This window comes from Tamandua tetradactyla, chromosome 13 (genome assembly GCF_023851605.1).
Source record: "Tamandua tetradactyla isolate mTamTet1 chromosome 13, mTamTet1.pri, whole genome shotgun sequence".
In the NCBI taxonomy this organism is placed as follows: domain Eukaryota; kingdom Metazoa; phylum Chordata; class Mammalia; order Pilosa; family Myrmecophagidae; genus Tamandua; species Tamandua tetradactyla.
In genome coordinates, this window is record NC_135339.1 from 29,324,104 (window position 1) to 29,344,103 (window position 20,000).

The following is a 20,000-nucleotide window of genomic DNA, read 5'->3' on the forward strand; positions in this document are numbered from 1 at the left end:
GGAGTTACTAGCAAAGTACAGTACTACAGAATTTTGTATTTATCTATGTAGTTGCCTTTAGCGATACTTTTTGTTTCTTATGATTTCGAGTTGCTGTCTAGGGTCCTTTTATTTTAACTTGAGGACCCAATTTAATATTTGTTATAGGGCAGATCTGGAAATGAACTCATTCAGCTTTTATTTATTTATCTGTACATGACTTAATTTCTCCTTTTTTAATGCAATTTTATTGCTATGTATTATATATTCACATACTGTGTAATTCTCCTTTGGTTTTTTTTTTTTGCATGGGCAGGCACCAGGAATCAAACCCAGGTCTCTAGCCTGGCAGGCAAGAATTCTGTCACTGAGCACCATTGCATCACCTCTCCTTCATTTTTGAAGGATGATTTTCCTGGCTATAGAATTCTTGGTTGACAATTTTTTCCTCTTAGGGCTTTATGTGTGTCATCACACTATCTTCTGCCCTTCATTGTTTCTAATGAGATATCTGCTATTAGTTTAACTGGGATCCCTTATATGTGATAAGCTGCTCTCTCTCACTGCTTTCAAATTTTCCTTGTTGTTGAATTTTGATAATTCTACTGTAACGTGTCTTGGTATAGATTTCTTAGCTTCTGCCACTTGTAATTTGTCAAGCACCTGGATGTGTGTGTTTTTATCTTTCATAAGATTTGTGGAGTTGTTGGCTATTATCTCTTCAGATTATTTTTTCTGCCCTTTTCTCTCTCTCTCTCTCTCTCTTGTCCTTCTGGTACTCCATTGATGGTGTGCTTGATGGTGTCCTGCAGGCTCTTTTTTTTCCTTCTGCTCTTCACACTGGATACCGTCAGTTGTCTTCAAATTCACTAATCCTTTGATCTACTGTCAAATCCCTGTAGCAGGTTTTTATTTCAATTACTGTATTTTGTAGTTGCAAGATTTCTGTTTGGATCATTTTTACAATTTCTGTCTCTTTGTTTTGTCCAGACAATGTTTTCCTAATTTTGTTTAGATCTTTGTATATGGATTCCTATAGCTCACTGAACATATTTAAGACAGTTGATTTAAAGTCTTTGATTAATAGTTCCAATGTAGAACTTCTTCAGGGAAAAGTATTCTGGCAAACTTTTTTCTGTGATTGGGTCATACTTTACTGTTTCTTTGTGTGTTTTGTAAATTTTTGTTGAGGATTGGGTATTCTGAATATTATGTTATAACTCTGGAAGTTTAGTTCTCCCACTCTTCTGGGATTGGCCATATTTTTTCCCCCTTGTTGAGGGCTGGAGCCATCAGTTTGTGGTTTTTCCAAATTATGTTTGCTTCTAAAAGGAGAATGGAAAGAGAGAAAAGTGGAGGAAAAAGTATTATTTATTTAATGACTCTTTTGTGGCTTTTGGCTGGAGGTGGGGGGGGGGTGTGAGCAGATTAGAACTGTAGCCACCCTCAGAGCCACCTCCCCAGAGATCTGAAATAGCTGATAGAAAACACTGATTAGTGATCAGACTTTCCCAGATTTTTCAGGACCAGCATTGTGTATATAGCCCCCACTGTAGCATGCTGCCTACTTCCCATCTGGGGGGTAGGGGCTGGTAGTGGCTACAGGGAGGGAATGCACAAATTTTTACTGCAAATTACCAGCCTCTCCTCCAGCTCTTCACTAGATGTGCAGTGTTTTCCACTAGACTCTAGAGTCCCAAAATAGCTGATTCAGACACATTTCATGTAGAAAATGTTTAGTATATTTAGCACATATATATAACAAGGGGACTAGACTTAACCTAGGTGATCAAAGAAAGTTTCCTGCAGAAACCGAGTTGAAGTGTACTAGACAAAGATGAAGGGGAAGGTTTAGACAGAAGCAACAGGAAGTATGTGAGAAGTCAACATTGGAGAATGTAAAGGAAGATGAGTATGGCTAGAGCATAGTTATGAAGGAAGGAGACTGGTATGAAATGTAATCATAGACCTAGTAAAAAGTGTTTATCCCAAAAATAAAGTGAAGACACTGAATGATTTTTTTGGTGAGCAATGTTACAAAATCTGTACTTTGTTACATTGCATAAACACAAATGTTTGCTTGAATGTGCATAGAACTTTGTAGAAGTACATAGAGTAACTGGTAAGAGTTGTTGTCTCTCAGGAGAGGTACAAAGGATTTAATTTTGGAGAGAAGTTTAATTTTAATTTTAAGTTTTTTTACATGGGCAGGCACTGGGAATTGAACCCAGGTCTCGGGCATGGCAGGCAAGAACTCTGCCTGCTAAGCCACCGTGGCTCACCTGAGAAGCTTGCTTTTAAGTGTGTGCTATTTTGTAGTGTGAATTAAAAAAAATTTTTTTTAAGTCAGGTGTCAGTTTAATAAAAATAAATAAAATGGTCATGGAAGATCAAAAGTGACAACAGGGAGAACTATTATAGGAATCAGGTTAAATAGTGAGGGGTAGATCTATTCAAGTTGTATTTGTCTTTAGAAAGAATATATAACCTGGTGATGGACTGAATGCCTGTGAGGTAAGAGGGAAGGGTATTGAGGATGATTCCCTAGGTTTACAACTTCTACTGAATCGCTTATGATGTCATTTACTGAGATGGGTAACACTGATAAGAGTTCAGTGATGGGAGATAGGGTGGAGGTAATGAATTCAGTTTGGGACGCACTTAGTTTGAAGTACCTTTGAAATATCCAGGTGTGGATGAGTTTATTGCTCAGAGGAGAGGTTTGGGCTAGTGAGGAAACAGTTTGGATGTCATTGACAGATAGTTGATAACTAGACCTTGAGTCTGGATGAGTACCTTTTGGGAGAGAATACAGAATAAAAGTGAGATTTAATATTAAAAAGAGAATTTTTTTTTTTTTTTTTTTTTTTTTTAAAGGAAAGACAGAGAGAAGGAAGGAAGGATAGAAGGAAGGAAGGAAGGAAGAAAGGGAAACATTTTTAAACATTTTCTTGTTTTATTGTATTCTGTTTCTCCGTTTTTGTTACATGGGCTGGGGCCGGGAATCGAACCGAGGTCCTCCGGCATAGCAGGCAAGCACTTTGCCCGCTGAGCCACCGCGGCCCGCCAAAAAAAAAAGAGAATTTTTTTGAGGAATATAAGAAAATGTGATTTTTCCAGTTATGTGATTTACCCATTGGTCAGTATAATTAGTCAAACTTAAAGGGCACACTAATACAGAATGTTTAAGGGAGTATTATGTTCCTGAATAAGAAATAAACTTAATTGCTAAGATGAGAAGTATATACTTCCTTTTGATGAAAGGACAATTGTCTCAAAATAATTGATGAACTTCAAATGGAATTTTTTGTGTGAGAGAAAAATAGTTATCTTATGATTTTTCTTTTACAGCAAGTGAAGTCTTCTGTTGGGGACAGAATAAATATGGCCAATTGGGTTTAGGCCTTGACTGTAAAAAGCAGGCTTCACCACAGCTGATTAAGTCTTTACTTGGGATCCCTTTCATGCAAATTGCAGCCGGAGGAGCCCATAGTTTTGTACTCACTCTCTCTGGAGCTATCTTTGGATGGGGACGCAATAAATTCGGTCAACTAGGTCTTAATGATGAAAATGGTAGGTACTAATTATTTATGGTTAAATGTTCTGTTTTAAAAAGATGATTTTTAAAGGTGTGTCTGTGATTCTTAGTGTCAGAGAGAAATGTATCCAAATCTTTCCGGGTAGGAAGGTGGAGGATGGGATGTTAATAAAAAAATTCCATTTGATCATAGTATTTTGGGAGGAGAGTGGGAAGGCAAAAAAAAAAAAGAAAAAATCTCCAGAAAGTATATCTGGACAAGATCTTTGTTTGGATGTTTTGTTAAAAAAACTGAAAAACATTACATCATATTGGTAAAAAAGAGTTGTTCCATTATTGGCCATCATCTGTGGGAAGAAGCTATAAAATTATTCTGGAAAAGTAATGTGAAGCATTAATCTGTTTGAATTTTTTTTTTTTTTAAGAAAATTAAATCTGAGTCATTAAACTAATCTTTGTTTAGGCTTCACTTTTAAACTGATGCTAAAGTTTTAAAACTAAAACATAGTTTGAATTTTTAGAAATTATGATACCTTGAAGCAAATTAGCATCTTTGAACTGAATTTTCATAACTACAATAGACTGAGTGCCAGTTTTTGAACTAGAAAAACTGCAGTTTTATAAAGTTCAACATAATTGTAATGGCTGAGGTGGACAAAAATGAGTTGTTGATCTAGTAACAACTGAAAATATACGAAAAAGAATACTTTCAATAAGAAATAATATTTTGTTGTTCATAAGAAAAATGTGTCAGATTAGGACATTATGTATCTTTTCTTCTACAAAATAATAGTAAATATAATTTTCATGCTTTTAAGCAGGATCCTGTGAGCATAATTACCATCAAGCAGATGTAAAGAATGATGTGTATATATAGAAAATTAGAAACCATTAAAGAGCTTTGAAATTCCTTGATTGCTATGTCCTTTACAGATTGGCATACAGGCAGTTTAACAATTAAGTTGTTCTCTTTAAATCCCTTCTTTTTCCACAGTAACATAGAGAGGCCTAGGAACCCAATTTAGGCTTGAACTACAATACCACTGAACCATAGTTTAAATTATTTAGTCATCATTGTCTACTAAGCTTGGGAACCTGTAGTGGAAACACATTTTAGAAGAGTTTTAATTTAAAAAATACCGTTAATGTCTCTTGTTGGAATTTCCAGATAGGTATGTTCCTAATTTGCTAAAGTCCCTAAGATCTCAGAAAATAGTTTATATTTGTTGTGGAGAAGATCATACTGCTGCTCTAACCAAGGTATTGTACTTCTAAAACTTCTTTATTATTATTCATAGTAGTTATTTCATAATAACATTTTCATGATATTTACATTAAAACTTGAGTGTTATTGATGTCTCAAAAATAATTAAAAAATAATCTATCTTGATGTTTAGATATCAAGAAAGGCCTAGATTAATTGTTCTCAAAAATGATTTGCCTTAATTTCCAACTTTATTTTGTTACGAAATGTGAATTGATATATTATTACAATGATAATACATGTTAAGTTTCTCAACTTCATATGAAATACTGCTTAAATAATATTTTTAATAAAATACTTCCTTTTTAGTTCTTGCTGTGCTGTGTTTCAATCCTAGTTATATTGTATAACTGTGCCTAATTTTAATTTTAATTTAGCTTCCTGTGGCTTTTAAGTTTTTTATAACAAGTAATTGAGGAGACTGAGTCCCTCTAATATTCCGAGGCAAAGTATTGTACAAGCAGTTATAATGACCTTTTCTCTGTTTTGACAATGACTTTAATTCTGATCGCTCACTTCCTTGGGTATATGCTAATTCAGTGTTAATACTGCTTAATTCTCTAGAAACCTGAGTTAAATAAAAATAAAAACAGTAATTAATCTTGACTTGGAGTATTATTTATTGTAATTGTGTTAAGATAAAGGCACTGGCAGTATTTTCATTGTCCAAATTAAAATTAGTGTTTTTACTTCTTTTTCTTTGTCCTGCACAATAGATAATATTGGTGAGGAGAAATTAAGTTCCAATCAGACTTTAAAAGTCTGTTTTCTTTTCTCCCACATTGGATATTTTAGTATGATAAGATCTATTCTTAGTGATTACCAAATATAATGTTCTCAAGATACTTGAAAGGAATATTATAAAAACCAATTTATAAAAGTTCATTTTAAAATATTTTATATTAATTGCCTTTTAGGGTAAGGAAATTTTTCTCTGCTTGCCAATTTTATTAACAAATTATATTCATTTTAGCTTTCAAATTACAGATGCAATCACTAAAGTCTTGTTTGCAAGTTACAAAGTTTAGTCATCTCTTCTGTCGCTGCTATTTGAAAGAAATAAGGCTATGTTGAAATAACAGTAAAAGTATTTTGTATGCTTTCATTTCTTATGACTAATTTTGTGGAGGGAAGTCGAGCAAATGTTAACACTTTGCAAATTCAGCCTTTTTTGAATAACCACTCATCTTATTTTCCCAGGATAAGTAACCGTATGTCCTGTTTTTATAAAAAATGAATTCTATTTATCTATTTTTTTCAGAAGTCAGTGATGTTTGTTCACTGGAATTTTCAGTGTATGTTATCCTTTTTCTTTTTCTTTTTAAATTTTTATTGACAAACCAAAACAACATACAAACACAAACATTCTTTTTGTTTTAACTTTTTTATTACTTAAAAAAATTAACAAACAAAACATTAAGAGATCATTCCATTCTACATATATAATCGGTAATTCTTAATATCATCACATAGTTGCATATTCATCATTTCTTAGAACATTTGCATCAATTTTGAAAAAGAAATAAAAAGACAACAGAAAAAGAAATAAAACGATAACAGAGAAAAAAAAAATTATACATACCATACCCCTTACCCCTCGCTTTCATTTACCACCAGCATTTCAAACTAAATTTATTTTAACATTTGTTCCCCCTATTATTTATTTTTATTCCATATGTTCTACTCTTCTGCTGATATAGTAGCTAAAAGGAGCATCAGACACAAGGTTTTCACATTCGCAGAGTCTCATTGTGAAAGCTATATCATTGTTCAATCATCATCAAGAAACATGGCTACTGGAACACAGCTCTACATTTTCAGGCAGTTCCCTCCAGCCTCTCCACTTCATCTTGAACAACAAGGTGATATCTACTTAATGCATAAGAATAACCTCCAGGCTAACCTCTCGACTCTGTTTGGAATCTCTCAGCCATTGACACTTAGTCTCATTTCACTCTTCCCCCTTTGGTCGAGAAGGTTTTCTCAATCCCCTGATGTTAATTCTCAGCTCATTCTAGGGTTTTTCTCAGTCCCTTGACGCTGAGTCTCAGCTCATTCCAGGATCCCCGTCCCATGTTGCCAGGAAGGTCCACACCCCTGGGAGTCATGTCCCACGCAGAGAGGGGGAGGGTGGTGACACTGCTCGTTGTGTTGGCTGGAGAGAGAGGCCACATCTGAGCAACAAAAGAGGCTCCGTTGGGGGTGACTCTTAGGCCTAAATTTTAAGTGGACTTGACCTATCCTTTGTGGGGTTAAGTTTCATGTGAACAAACCCCAAGCCTGGGGGCTCAGCCTATAGCTTTGGTTGTCCACACTGCTTGTGAGAATATCAAGAATTCAACTTGGGGAAGTTGAATTTCTCTCCATTCTAACCATTCCCCAAAGGGGGCTTGCAAATACTTTTCCAGTCACTGATCAAATCACTCTGGGATTCATCGGGGCATCACTCTGGACAAACCAACAAAATCTCATGTCCTACCTGAGATTCCAAGTACTTAGGACATTCAATCAAACTATCTAAGTGAGTTGTATTAGGAAATGCTCTAGTCAAAATATAAATTTTGTAACAAATAAACATTTTTTGCTTTAGTCTCACACATAAGGTGACATTTTAAAGTATTAATTATCATCTATTTTCAACACCCTGCAATAATGACATTCCTTTGTTCTTCCTCAGGCAAAAACATTTCTTAAATTTGTACATTGTACATTTCACTATTATTATACACTCTGGGCATTCCTAGATTATACCATCTCGATCTTTACCATCTATCTTTCTTTCTGATTTCATTTATGTCCCCAGTCCTCCTCCCTCTATCATTCTCACATGCAGGTTTATTCAGTGTTTTAACATAATTACATTACTGTTAGGTAGTATTGTGCTGTCCTTATCTGAGATTTTATATTCAGTCCTGTTGCACAATCGGTATCCCTTCAGCTCCAATCACCCAATATCTCACCCTATTTCTATCTCCTGATGGTCTCTGTTACCAAGGAAGTATTTTAAGTTTATTCACTAACGTCAGTTCATGTCAGTGAGACCATACAATATTTGTCCTTTTGTTTGTGGCTAATCACACTCAGCATAATGTCCTTAAGGTCCATTCATGTTGTTACATACTTCATAACTTTATTCTGTCTTACAGCTGCATAATATTCCATCTTATGTAAATGTCACAGTTTGTTTAGTCAACTGTCTGTTGATGGACATTTTGGCTGTTTCCATCACTTGGTAATTGTTAATAATGCTGCTATAAACATGTAAATGTCCATTTGTGTCCTTGACCTCGTGACCTTTGAGTAGAGACAGCATATACATGGGTCCTGTTTTTTAAACCATTCTGCCAGACTATGTGTTTTGATTGGAGAGTTTAATCCATTAACATTCAGTGTTATTACTGTATGGGTAGTACTTTCTTCTACTATTTTGCCTTCTGGATTTTATATGTCATATCTAATTTTCCTTCCTTTTACCTTTACTCATAGTCTTCCTTTCTACACTCTTCTCCACACCTCTCTCTTCTGTCTTCATATCTGTCTCTAGTGTTCCCTTTAGTATTTCTTGCAGAGCTGGTCTCTTGGTCACAAATTCTCTCAGTGATTTTTTGTCTGAAAATGTTTTCATTTCTCCCTCATTTTTGAAGGACAGTTTTGCTGGATATAGAATTCTTGGTTGGCAGTTTTTCTCTTTTAATAATTTAAATATATTATCCACTGTCTTCTCGCCTCCATGGTTTCTGCTGAGAGATCTGCGCATAGTCTTATTGGGCTTCCCTTGTATGTGATGGATTGCTTTTCTCTTGCTGCTTTCAAGATCCTCTCTTTCTCTTTGACCTTGGACATTTGATTTTTAAATGTCTTGGAGTATGTCTATTTGGATCTGTTCTCTTTGGGGTACGCTGCACTTCTTGGATCTGTAATTTTAAGTCTTTCATAAGAGTTGGGAAATTTTCAATGATAATTTCCTCCATTAGTTTTTTTCCTCCTTTTCCCTTCTCTTCTCCTTCTGGGACACCCACAACACGTATATTCATGCGCTTCATATTGTCTTTCAATTCCCTGAGTCCCTGCTCATATTTTTCCATTTTTTTCCCTATAGTTTCTGTTTCTTGTTGGATTTCAGATGTTCTGTCCTCCGGTTCATTAATCCTATGTTCGGCCTCTCGAAATCTACCATTGTAGGTTTCCATTATTTTTTTCATCTCTGTGTCTTTCATTCCCATAAGTTCTGTGATTTGTTTTTTCAGACTTTCAGTTTCTTTTTGTTCCTTCCTTGCCTTTTTTATATCCTCCCTCAATTCATTGATTTGGTTTTTGATGAGGTTTTCCATGTCTGTTCGTATATTCTGAATTAGTTGTTTCAGCCCCTGTATGTCATTTGAATTGTTGGTTTGTTCCTTTGACTGGGCCATATCTTCAATTTCCTTAGTGTGATTTGTTATTTTTTGCTGGTGTCTAGGCATTTAATTACCTTAATTAGTTTATTCTGGAGATTGCTTTCACTTCTTTTATCTAGGGTTTTCTTGTTGGATGAATTTGTTGTCTATCTGTTCTTTGACATTCTGTTCAGCTTTATCTGAACCTTTAGCTTAAGTTTTGTTTAACAGAGGAGAATTTTTCAGTTCTTGTTTTCTTGTTTCTTGCCCTGCTTGTGTGGTACCTTTCCCCCACGCACACTTAGGAGGGTCTGCTTAGATATTATAGACCCCAGCCAGATTTTCCCAGACCAAACTGGCCTCCTATGAGGAGGAAAGAGTCACCTGCGTCGGTTTTCCCTGAGCATGAGACCCAGCAGGTTGAAAGACTTTCCTGTGAAGTCTCTGGACTCTGTTTTTCTTATCCTTCCCAGTATGTGGCGCTTGTCTGACTGCAGGTCCCACCAGCATAAGATGATGCGGTACCTTTAACTTTGGCTGGGGGTTTGTTGGAGACAGAGGAGAGGTTGTAGGCTGGTTTTAATGGCTTCAAATTACCAAGCCCTGGTGTCTGAATTCCTTGATGGAGGGATTCCACCTGGGTGGGCCTTCACCCCTCCCCTGGGGAAGGCACAGGCTCCAGATAAGCCCCCCAAAGAGCTCACTTCTGCCTATGCCTGGGGCAGTTGCCGCCTGAAAAGTCCTGCCACTGTATCCAGAGGCAGTCAAGCCTGTGTAGATACACAGCCACAAAAACCTGTTTCCTTCTTTTTTTCCCCCCTTTTTCTGTCAGTCCTGCCCCCTTGGTGCCAGGGCAAAAATGAGCAACCTCAGCTTTGATCGGGTTCACCTAAGCTGGGGGCCTATTTTTAGTAGTCAGAATTTGTTAATTAGTTCCACAATTGGCGTTTGATTGTGCCCAGTCACTGCTGCTGGTAAAGTCCTTTCCTTTCCCCTCTGGGAAGCAGCCTGTGGGGGAGGGGCGCTGGCCGCTGCAGCTTTGGGAACTCACGGTTTTGGGGGGTGCTCGCAGCCGGTCCAGCTGGTCCAGACTGGGGTATGCTGTGTGTCTGGTCACTGATGTGGCCCCAGGAGCTGTTCTGTACTGTTTCTGGTTATTTAGCAGTTGTTCTGGAGGACGAAATAAAATGCGCACATTGTTAAGCCGCCATCTTTACCCGGAACTTTCGAAACACAAACATTCTTAACATACAAACATTCCATACATGGTGTGCAATCATTAACTCAAAATATCATCACATAGTAGTATATTCATCATGATCATTTTTGAGAACATTTACATCACTCCAGAAAAAGAAATTAAAAAAAAGGTAAAACTCATATATACCATACCCCCTGTTGACCACTAGTCACTTCCATGTACCCAACATATTTTAACCTTTGTTCCCCCTATTTTTTTTTCGATACCCCTTACCATGCCCTTTCATTGATGACTAGTATTTCAGTCTACTTAATTTATTTTAACATTTGTTTTTCCTGTTTATTTATTTTCAATCCATATTTTTTACTCATCTATCCAGACCATAGATAAAGGAGCATCAGACACAAGATTTTCACAATCACAGAGTCACATTGCGAAAGCTGTATCATTATACATTCATCTTCAAGAAACGTGGCTACTGGAACACAGCTCTACAGTTTCAGGCACTTCCCTCTAGCCTCTCTAATATACCGTAAACTAAAAAGGTGTTATCTATATAATGTGTTAAGAATTACCTCGAGGATAACTTCCCAACTGTTTGAAATCTCTCAGCCATTGACACTTTATTTTGTCTCATTTCTCTCTTCACCCTTTGGCCAAGGTTTTCTCAGTCCCTTGATGCTCAGTTCCAGCTCATTCTAGGATTTCTGTCTTGCATTGCCAGGAAGGTTTACACCCCTGGGAATCATGTCCCACTTAGAGAGGGGGAAGGGCAGTGAGTTTGCTTGCCATGTTGTCTTATAGATGGGGAGGTCACATCTGAGCAACAATAACAACAACAACAACAAAAGGTTCTCTGGGGGTGACTCTAGGCCTTGTTTTAAGTAGGCTTAGCTTATCCTTTGCAGGGATAATGTTTCATAGGGACAAACCCCAAGATTAAGGGTTCGGCCTATTGATTTGGTTAGCCCCTCTGCTTGTGAGAATATCAAGAATTCTCCAAATAGGGAAGTTGAATAAAGAAATATTTGCAAAATCCCCTTTCTCCCCGATCCCCCAAGGGGATTTTGCAAATATTTCTTTATTCACTGTTCAAATCACTCTGGGATTTATCAGGGTATCACACTGGATAAACCTATAAGATCTCATGCCCTTTTCAAGGTTCCATGTATTTATGGTGTCCAAGTAACCTGGCCATATACGTTATATTAGGAAATAACACTAGTCAAAATATAAATCTTGTACCAAATAAATATTTTTTGCTTTAGTCTCACATAGAAGTTGAAGTTTCAAGATAGAAATGACTGTCTATTTTCGACACCCTGCAATACTGCCATTGCTTTATTCTTCTTCATGCAAAAACATTTTTTAATTTGTACATTTAGTCACTATCATTGTACATTCTAGGCATTCCTAGTTTATACCATCTCAGTCTGTATCGTCTGTCTTTCCTTCTGGTTTCATATGTGCCCTCAGCCCTCCTCCCTCTATCATTCTCACATTCAGCTTCATTCAGTATACCAACATTATTGTATTAAAGTAAGGTAGTATTGTGCTATCCATTTCTGAATTTTTACAATCAGTACTGTGGTACAATCTATATCCCTTCAGTTCCAATTATATATTATCTTTTAATGAAATTGAGTAGTTTTTAGTTCCCAAAAGTAAAATATGTTATTTCCCCTTAATTAAAGTTAGAATATATTTCCATGTCCATATATCTGTGCTTTTCTGGAAGAATTTATTGAAAATAAATTGATGCTTTAAGAAGCAATTTCCTTGTATAAGATCTACATTAGGAAAACTACATTAAGGAAACCGAACTTGGATGTCCAGAAAGACATTCCCTGCTCATGGATGTGAGGAAAATACCCTAAAGATGTCAAATTATTTCAAATATAACATGCAGATCACTTATACATGTATCTTTTGATTTAGCAATCCTGCTTCTAAGAATCTGTCCCAATGGTACAAAATTATGTATGCACAAGGTCATTTTTTTTGTGTGCTATTATTTTAATTGTAAGACTAGAAGAAATCCAGATGTCCGTGAGAAGCAGCCTAGATGAATAAGCTACAGCAATCCACTCAATAGAACCATGAACTATAAAATGAATTGAGGAAGATCTCTGTGTAATGCTGTGGAATGTATTTTCAGCATAGATTAAGTAGAAAGAGCAAAGTCCAGGACAAATGCCTTTATATAAGAAAGGGGATAAAATATGAACATAGTACATGTTATATATATATATATATATATATATTTTAAATTTTATTTATTTTACATGGGCAGGCACCAGAAATTGAACCTGAGTCTCCAGCATGGCAGGAGAGAATTCTGCCACTGAGCCACTGTCGTCCAGCCCCCCCGCCATATATATATATATATATATATATATAAATTTTAATAGAAGAATAAATAAAAAATATCTGGCCAAATGAACCTTACCTTACAGTTACTTTGGAATCTAGTAACTGTTGTACACAACTAAAAAGCAAAGTTATATGTATGTGGATAAATATGTGTGTGTGTATATTTAAAGCAATCCTTAAAAATTAAAAAAGAAGAACCTAATTGAATAACAAGCTATTGGCACAGCTACACAAGGAGGAACTATTTTAGGTGATTTTAAAATACTGTATTTCACTGTATATCCCTAGTGGGGAATAGCCTAAAGATGGGCTGAATCTACAAAGAAATCTTGAACCGCATTCTGTAGTCTTATTAGTAGTAAAATTGATATTATTATTTTCAATATATTGGGTATGTAATAGGATATAGTAAATAAGTAATTTTCATCTGTCATTAGAACCTTTGATTTTCAGCTTAAGAGGAAAAGGTAGATATACAATCATAAGTAAAAACCCTTAGATTTTCGCTTTCCATCACAAACATCAGTATGATTTATTTTTCTCCTAAAAAATGTTTCTTTACTAATGATGGCTACTAAAAGGGCTTAGAAGTGTAACTGTGTACAGTTTTAAAGTTATGAGCATTTGTTATCATTTTAGAAGGTCACGTAAAGGGCCTGGGACTCTTTTGAGAAGAATCTGATTCTATGGCTGGGGCAAAAAAAATGTATGAGATGAATCTTGGCATTTTGTTGTTCAAAAAGTGTACTAGGGTCATGTCAGAGGGACAAATTGAAGGAGCTTTCACTTTATACAAGAGAAATGATGATTGCAAAAAACAGAAATACATTAAATATATAAAAATCCATGAGTTCGTAAGGATAATCCTTTTCCCCCTATATATACAAACCAGAATTTGTTACTTTGGAAGTTGCTAGGACAACAACTCATTTTTCTAAATGTTGATAAATAATGAGATAGGAATCATGTATGTATCCTGGCTTTCATTAGCAAATAGTATTTCAAGGTAACTTAATAGTTGTTGAGGAAAAGTTCTTTATAGAGGAATTCTAACTAATCTAAAAGAAATTAAAAGATGAGAAAATCATCATTTTGCACTCCCTAATGAAATAATGGATGTAGGTAAAGAGCAAAAGAATTACACTTGAGATAGATTAAGTTGGCATACTTTGACCCATGTTTTAGTTTGTAAAAGCTGCTAGAATGCTATATACCAGAAATGGAATGGCTTTTCAAAGGGAGGGGGTTTATTAAGTTGCAGGTTTACATTTCTAAGGCTGTGAAAATGTCCAAACTAAGGTATCCAGGAAAAGACACCTTGATTCCAGAAAGCCTAATGGGTTCAGAATACCTCTGCCAGCTGGAAAGGCACATGGCAATGTCTGCTAGTTTTTTCTTCTTATTTCATAATTTCCCAGGGGCATTTTTCTTCTTCATCTCCAAATGCCTCTGGCTCTGTGGGCTCTTGTTAGTTTGTCCAAAATGGTTCCCTCTTAAAGAACTCCAGTAAACAACCCCACTTTAAATGGATAGAGACACATCTCCATGGAAACCATCCTATTAAAAGCTATCACACACAATTGTGTGGGTCACATCTCTATGGAAACAATAAAAAAGATCCCACCCAACAATACTGAATGAGGATTAAAGGACACAACTTTTCTAGATTACATAATAGTTTCAAACCAGCACAACCCACATATATTTTTAACATCACCAATCAGACATATGCTTTCTTATATAATGCAATAAAATAGGAAAATTTGAACATGGCCCTGGGTATTAGATGACCTTATGAAATTAATATTAATTTTGTAAGTGTGATAATGGTATTGTGGTTATATATATATTTAAAATCCTTGTCTGTTAGAGTTAGGTACTGTTAAATATACTTAAACAATTAAGGTTGAAATGATTAGATAACTGCAGTCTGCCTTAACGTACTCCAGTGATCATTCCCTCCCCCATTCCCTCATCTCCCTCAAAAGGAAAGGAGCAGGGCCATCAATGAAACAAAAGTATCATCCTTTGCTGGTTGTTGAAATTGAGTGATCATTACTTGATGGTTCACTATATTTTCTCTCTATTTTTGTGACCATATTCCATAAATTTTAAAAAGGAAAATCAGTTTCCTTATGTAGCAATATGTAAAAATATTTATGATATTAAATGATGAAAGCAGGATATAAAATTTAGTTACCAAGAAAAGCAATTAAATTGAAAAATAATAATAGTTGTATTAATTTGTCATAACAGGTTTCTTTCTTTTTTTTTTTTTTTACGTAAAACATCTACTCCAGTTATATATTTTTATAATAATTTCTGGAAGAGACCATACTGTGTTGTAGCAACTATATCTTAAAAAAATAACTATTTTGTGCCCTTTGATTATGTATACTCTTTGTGCAGAACTTTTATGTTTAAGGTTGAAACTGAAGATGTGGAATTTTATGGGTGTACAGTAGGAATTCAACAAGAGAATATAATGATAAAGACAATACAAAGAAATTTTATTAGTTTCTCTTTAGTGATTACTTCAACTATTTTAAAATGATGAGAACATAGTTAAGTACTTTAAAATATATGAAAATATTTAGCATTGAACCTAGAAACTTTTTCAAGACATTTTAACTTGAGAAGTTACCTATCATCTATCTGTTAAAATTGAAATGATGATGATAGAAGAGAAAAAATTGGCTATATATTAAAAATCAACTTATTTTCCTAAAAATGAGAGTTTTTTTTTAATTAACCTTTTTAATGATATGGGTTTTATCTTTTTCTTCTCCCTCTCTTTTTTTTTTTTTTTTCTTTTTTTAGGAAGGTGGAGTGTTTACTTTTGGAGCTGGAGGGTATGGTCAGTTGGGTCATAACTCTACCAGTCATGAAATAAACCCAAGGAAAGTTTTTGAACTTATGGGAAGTATTGTTACTCAGATTGCTTGTGGAAGGTAAGCCATTATATAAAAGAATATTTTGTTCTTGATAACACAGTTGTTTAAAATTAACAGATTGTTTAGCAATCTGTAATCTGATCCTCCCTCAAGTCTTCAGAGGTCATAGTAACAGAAGCATCTTATTTGATATTTTATCTTCCCCCCTTTGAAACAAATTTGCTGAGGCAAGATATAAATAATGCATATGTAATATTGTATTTATATATATAAAACCTCACACTTGAAGGTAAACTATAGATTCTTTTTTCTTTTTTTAAAAAATCTTTTTTCTTTAGGGGTTGAGGAAATTAGCAGTTAATTAAGACATAAGATTAGTCATTGGTGAAAATTGAATTGAAATTCTAATCTCCTGATTCCCAGTTTTTGGAAGTAAATAGAAGAGGCAGAGCTAAATTGGCAGACTCCTACGTAGGAAAGTGTACCTTTTTTGATCACTAGCTTAATTCTTTACCATTTTTTGTATATCCCTATTCAATATTGTTTAGTTATCCAAATTGTAAACTTCGTATGCATAGAATCACACTGTGAATCATCTCTTTTCTCTCAATATTATACTTGTATGATTATGGATATGATTATCCATATTATTGTATAGCTGTAGTTCACTATCATTAGTTTTTATTGTATTTTATTAAATTATGAATAATTAAAAACTTTTGGGTACTAAAGGAAAAGACAACCTACAGATGGGAGAATATAGTTACAAATCATATCTGATAAGGGTTTAATATCTAGAGTATTTGAAGAATTTATAAAATTCAACAACACAAAGATAAGCAATCTAATTTTTAAATGGGTAAAGGATTTAAATAGATGTTTTTCCAAACAAGATACACAAATAGCCACAAAATGAGTGAAAAGGTGCTCAGTCAACATCGTTAGTTATTAAGGAAATGCGTATTGAAACCACAATGAAATTGTTGTGGTGTGTGCTTTGATATTTATTGCTGTTTTGTATATATGTTATTTTTCACAATTAAAAAATTAAAAAAAAAGATATCACTTCACGTTCACTATTATGAAAGTTACAAGTATTGGTGAGGATACAGAGAAATTGGGACTCTCAGTCATTATTAGTGGGAATGTAAAATGGTACAGCCACTGTGGATAACAGTCTAACGGTTCCTTAAAAACTTAAACACATAGTTACCATATGACGCAGCAATTTCACTTCTAGGTATATTCCTGAAAGAATTGCATAGAGGGACTCAAGACAGGAACTTGTCCCTCAGTGTTCATAGCACCATATTCACAGTTGCCAAAAGGTAGAAACAACCCAAGTGTCCATCAGTAGATGAATGGATAAGCAAAGTGTATAAACATTCAGTGGAATATTATGCAGCCATAAAATGAAGTTCTGATAATGCTACAACATGGATGAACCTTGAAAACATTACGTTGAGCAAAATAAACGAGACATAGATGCACCTTATCAGATATATGATTTCTAAGTATTTTCTTCTCATCTGTAGGCTTTTTTACTTTCTTGATAATGTTTAATACATAAAAGTTTCTAATTTTACTGAAGTCTAATTTTATCTTTTCTCTTTTGTTGCTCTTTTTTTTTTGATGTCTAAGAATCGATTACTTATTCCTAGGTTGTGAAGATTTTTTTCCTGTTTTCTTCTGAGAGTTTTATGGTTTTTGCTCTTATAGTTTGATCCTTGATCCATTTTGAGTTCATCTTTGTCTCTTAATGGACCATTTTGTTCCTTTATTTATTTATATTTTTATAATTACTAATGCTTTTTTGAGTTTAAACATGCCATTTTATTTTGTGCTGTTTATGCTAACTGTTGTTTTGATTTCTTTCTTTTTTGCCTTCCTTTGGATTGATAGTTTTCCAATGCAGCTTTTTCACTGTACTGGTTTGGGCAGTATATGCTCTTTTTTTAGTGATTACCCTAGAAGTAACAACATTAATTCTTTTTTATTTTTTTTATTCTTATTTTTTTTACATGGGCAGGCACCGGGAATCGAACCTGGGTCCTCTGGCATGGCAGGCAAGCATTCTTGCCTGCTGAGCCACCGTGGCCCAACAACATTAATTCTTAACTTACATTAATCAATACCTTTCCCTTTTTCCATGCAGTATAAGGAACCTTTATTTACCCTTCACAACTTTTTGTTTTATATATATATTTAAGTCCCACAAGAATATTGCTTGATATTATCAATATACATTTAGAAATGCCTATATATTCACCACTTTTTAGGTTCTTCCTACTTTCCAACTGGTATTTTCCTTTTTATTTGAACAGCCTCTGGAATTTGCTTTGGTGTGTATCTGCAGGTGGCAGACTCTTCTTTGTATATCTGAAAATGTCTTTATTTCACATTCATTCTTGCTTTATTGGGGGGTGGGGGAGGGGGGTGGAATTTTAGCTTGTCAACTATTTTATTCAGCATTTTGAAGGTAATATTTCGTAGTTTTTTGATTTTGGTTATTGCTATTTAGAAGTCAGTTGTTAGTCAATATGTTGCTTATTTGAAGGTAAATCTCTTTTTCTGTAGCTGTTTTTGAGATTTATTTTCATTCTCTCTCTTTAGTTTTAAATTAATTTTTTTTTAAGCAAGTTATCCTTTTTTTTTTTTTTTTTTTTTGCCGTGGGCAGGCACAGGGAATCATACCTGGGTCTCCAGCATGGCAGGTGAGAACTCTGCCTGCTGCACCACGTTGGCCCACCCTGTCTCTTTAGTTTTAATATCATTTGTTGAGGTATGAATTTGTACAGGGCTTCTGAATCTGAACAAAAGTATCTTTGATCAGTTGTGGGAAATTCTGAGCTATTAGCTCTTCAGATATAATTTCTGTCTTAACTCTCTCCTTTCTTCACGGGACTCTAATTAGAAGTATTTTAAATCTTCTCATCCCACCCTGTAGTTTTTCTGTCTTCTCCATTTTCCATCTTTATTTTGGTCCTTCTTTGCTACCTTGATTGTTTTTATGATTTATATTTTAGCTCATTAAAAAATTCTTCTCCTATATCTATTTTTACTTAAATCCATCCCTTGAGATTAGATTTTTGTTATTGTAGTTTTTCAGTTCTAATATTTCTTATTGTTTCTGTTTCAGTTCTAAAATGTAAATGTTTTACTTGTTTTAATATTTCCAGTTCTCTGTCACTTTTCAAGCTTGACCTTTATTTCTTTGGACAGTAGAACAACTATTAAATGTAGTTCTGCAATCTTATGTTCGATAATTGTAATATCTAAAATCTTTAGGGATCTATTTCTGTTGTTTCTTCTCCTAAATTTTGTTCATGTTATCCTATTTCTTTATATGTCTCATTTTATGTGCTTGATCATGCATTTGAAAAATTATTTATGGGAATGATATGAGAAAGACCTTCATTTTCCATATATGGATCAATATCTATTATAATAGGTAAATAAAAGCTTAGCATACAAATGAGCAAGAGTGTTTTAGTATCAGAAACTTGTTCAAACTGTTAAAGAGGTTATGCATAAATATATATTACCTGAATTTTAGAGAGTTCATGCTTTCTTGTGTATCCCCTTCATGCATAATTCATTTAAAGGCTATATAAAGCATTATTTTTAGATAAGTTTTACAGGTGAAATATTTCATTACTCCCTTATGATATACCACTTAAATTATTTAATGTTACCCATAACAACTCTAACAGCTAAAATGTGCATGATTTGAATAACTATTACTAGCTTTGTAAATGCAACTTTTTCCATCAATTTTATTCACTTAATATTGGATCAGTGGAAATTTTTCTTATATATAGAGTGAGCTCTAAAGACTTACCTTCAGAAGGAATTTTGGCAGATATCTTGATTAGTTTGGTTTCCAACTGGACAATGCTCTAACAACTATGTACTTGTTTATGTATATATATATATATATAAACTATGTGCACCACTGTATGTTATTGGATAATTGTTAAAAACCTCCTGAAGAAAGCAGTGGAAGAGCACTAGGAATATGGACCCAGCAAAGAGATGATCCAAAAATAAGGGTTAAATGTCTGGAAGTACTTAACATCATAGTGTCTTTGGGCTACCATTTCAAATGTAGGACATATGATAGTTAAGTTCATTCAGTGACTTTTAGCCCTGACTTCATGCTATAATAACTTGGAGAGTTTTAAAATATATATATATTGTTGTGTAAGCTCGGTCCCAGTTTTTCATTCCCTGTGACCTGAAATAATTTCTTAACACAAATTATTTGTGGGTTGGTGTATATGTATTATTTCCCACCATATATGTAGGATTTTAAATGAAATAAAAGACTCACAGATTTGAGGAGAAAAAAAAAGCTTATGGAAATTGGGAGAAA

The 20,000-nt window shown here is 34.4% G+C and overlaps 1 protein-coding gene across 14 annotated transcripts in view; it reads left to right on the plus strand.

The window, feature by feature from the left end:
- Positions 1-20,000, plus strand: part of HERC4 (HECT and RLD domain containing E3 ubiquitin protein ligase 4) — a 198,922-nt gene that overhangs the window by 64,732 nt on the left and 114,190 nt on the right. For all 14 annotated transcript variants that reach the window (XR_013161547.1, XR_013161549.1, XM_077125130.1 and 11 more), the window contains 3 exons: positions 3,331-3,552; positions 4,686-4,777; positions 15,552-15,682. Coding sequence is in view for 12 of the 14 variants with exons in the window: in XM_077125130.1 (XP_076981245.1) it covers positions 3,331-3,552; positions 4,686-4,777; positions 15,552-15,682 (445 nt within the window). In the remaining 2 variants the exon portion in view is untranslated. The remainder of the gene's footprint in view (positions 1-3,330; positions 3,553-4,685; positions 4,778-15,551; positions 15,683-20,000) is intronic.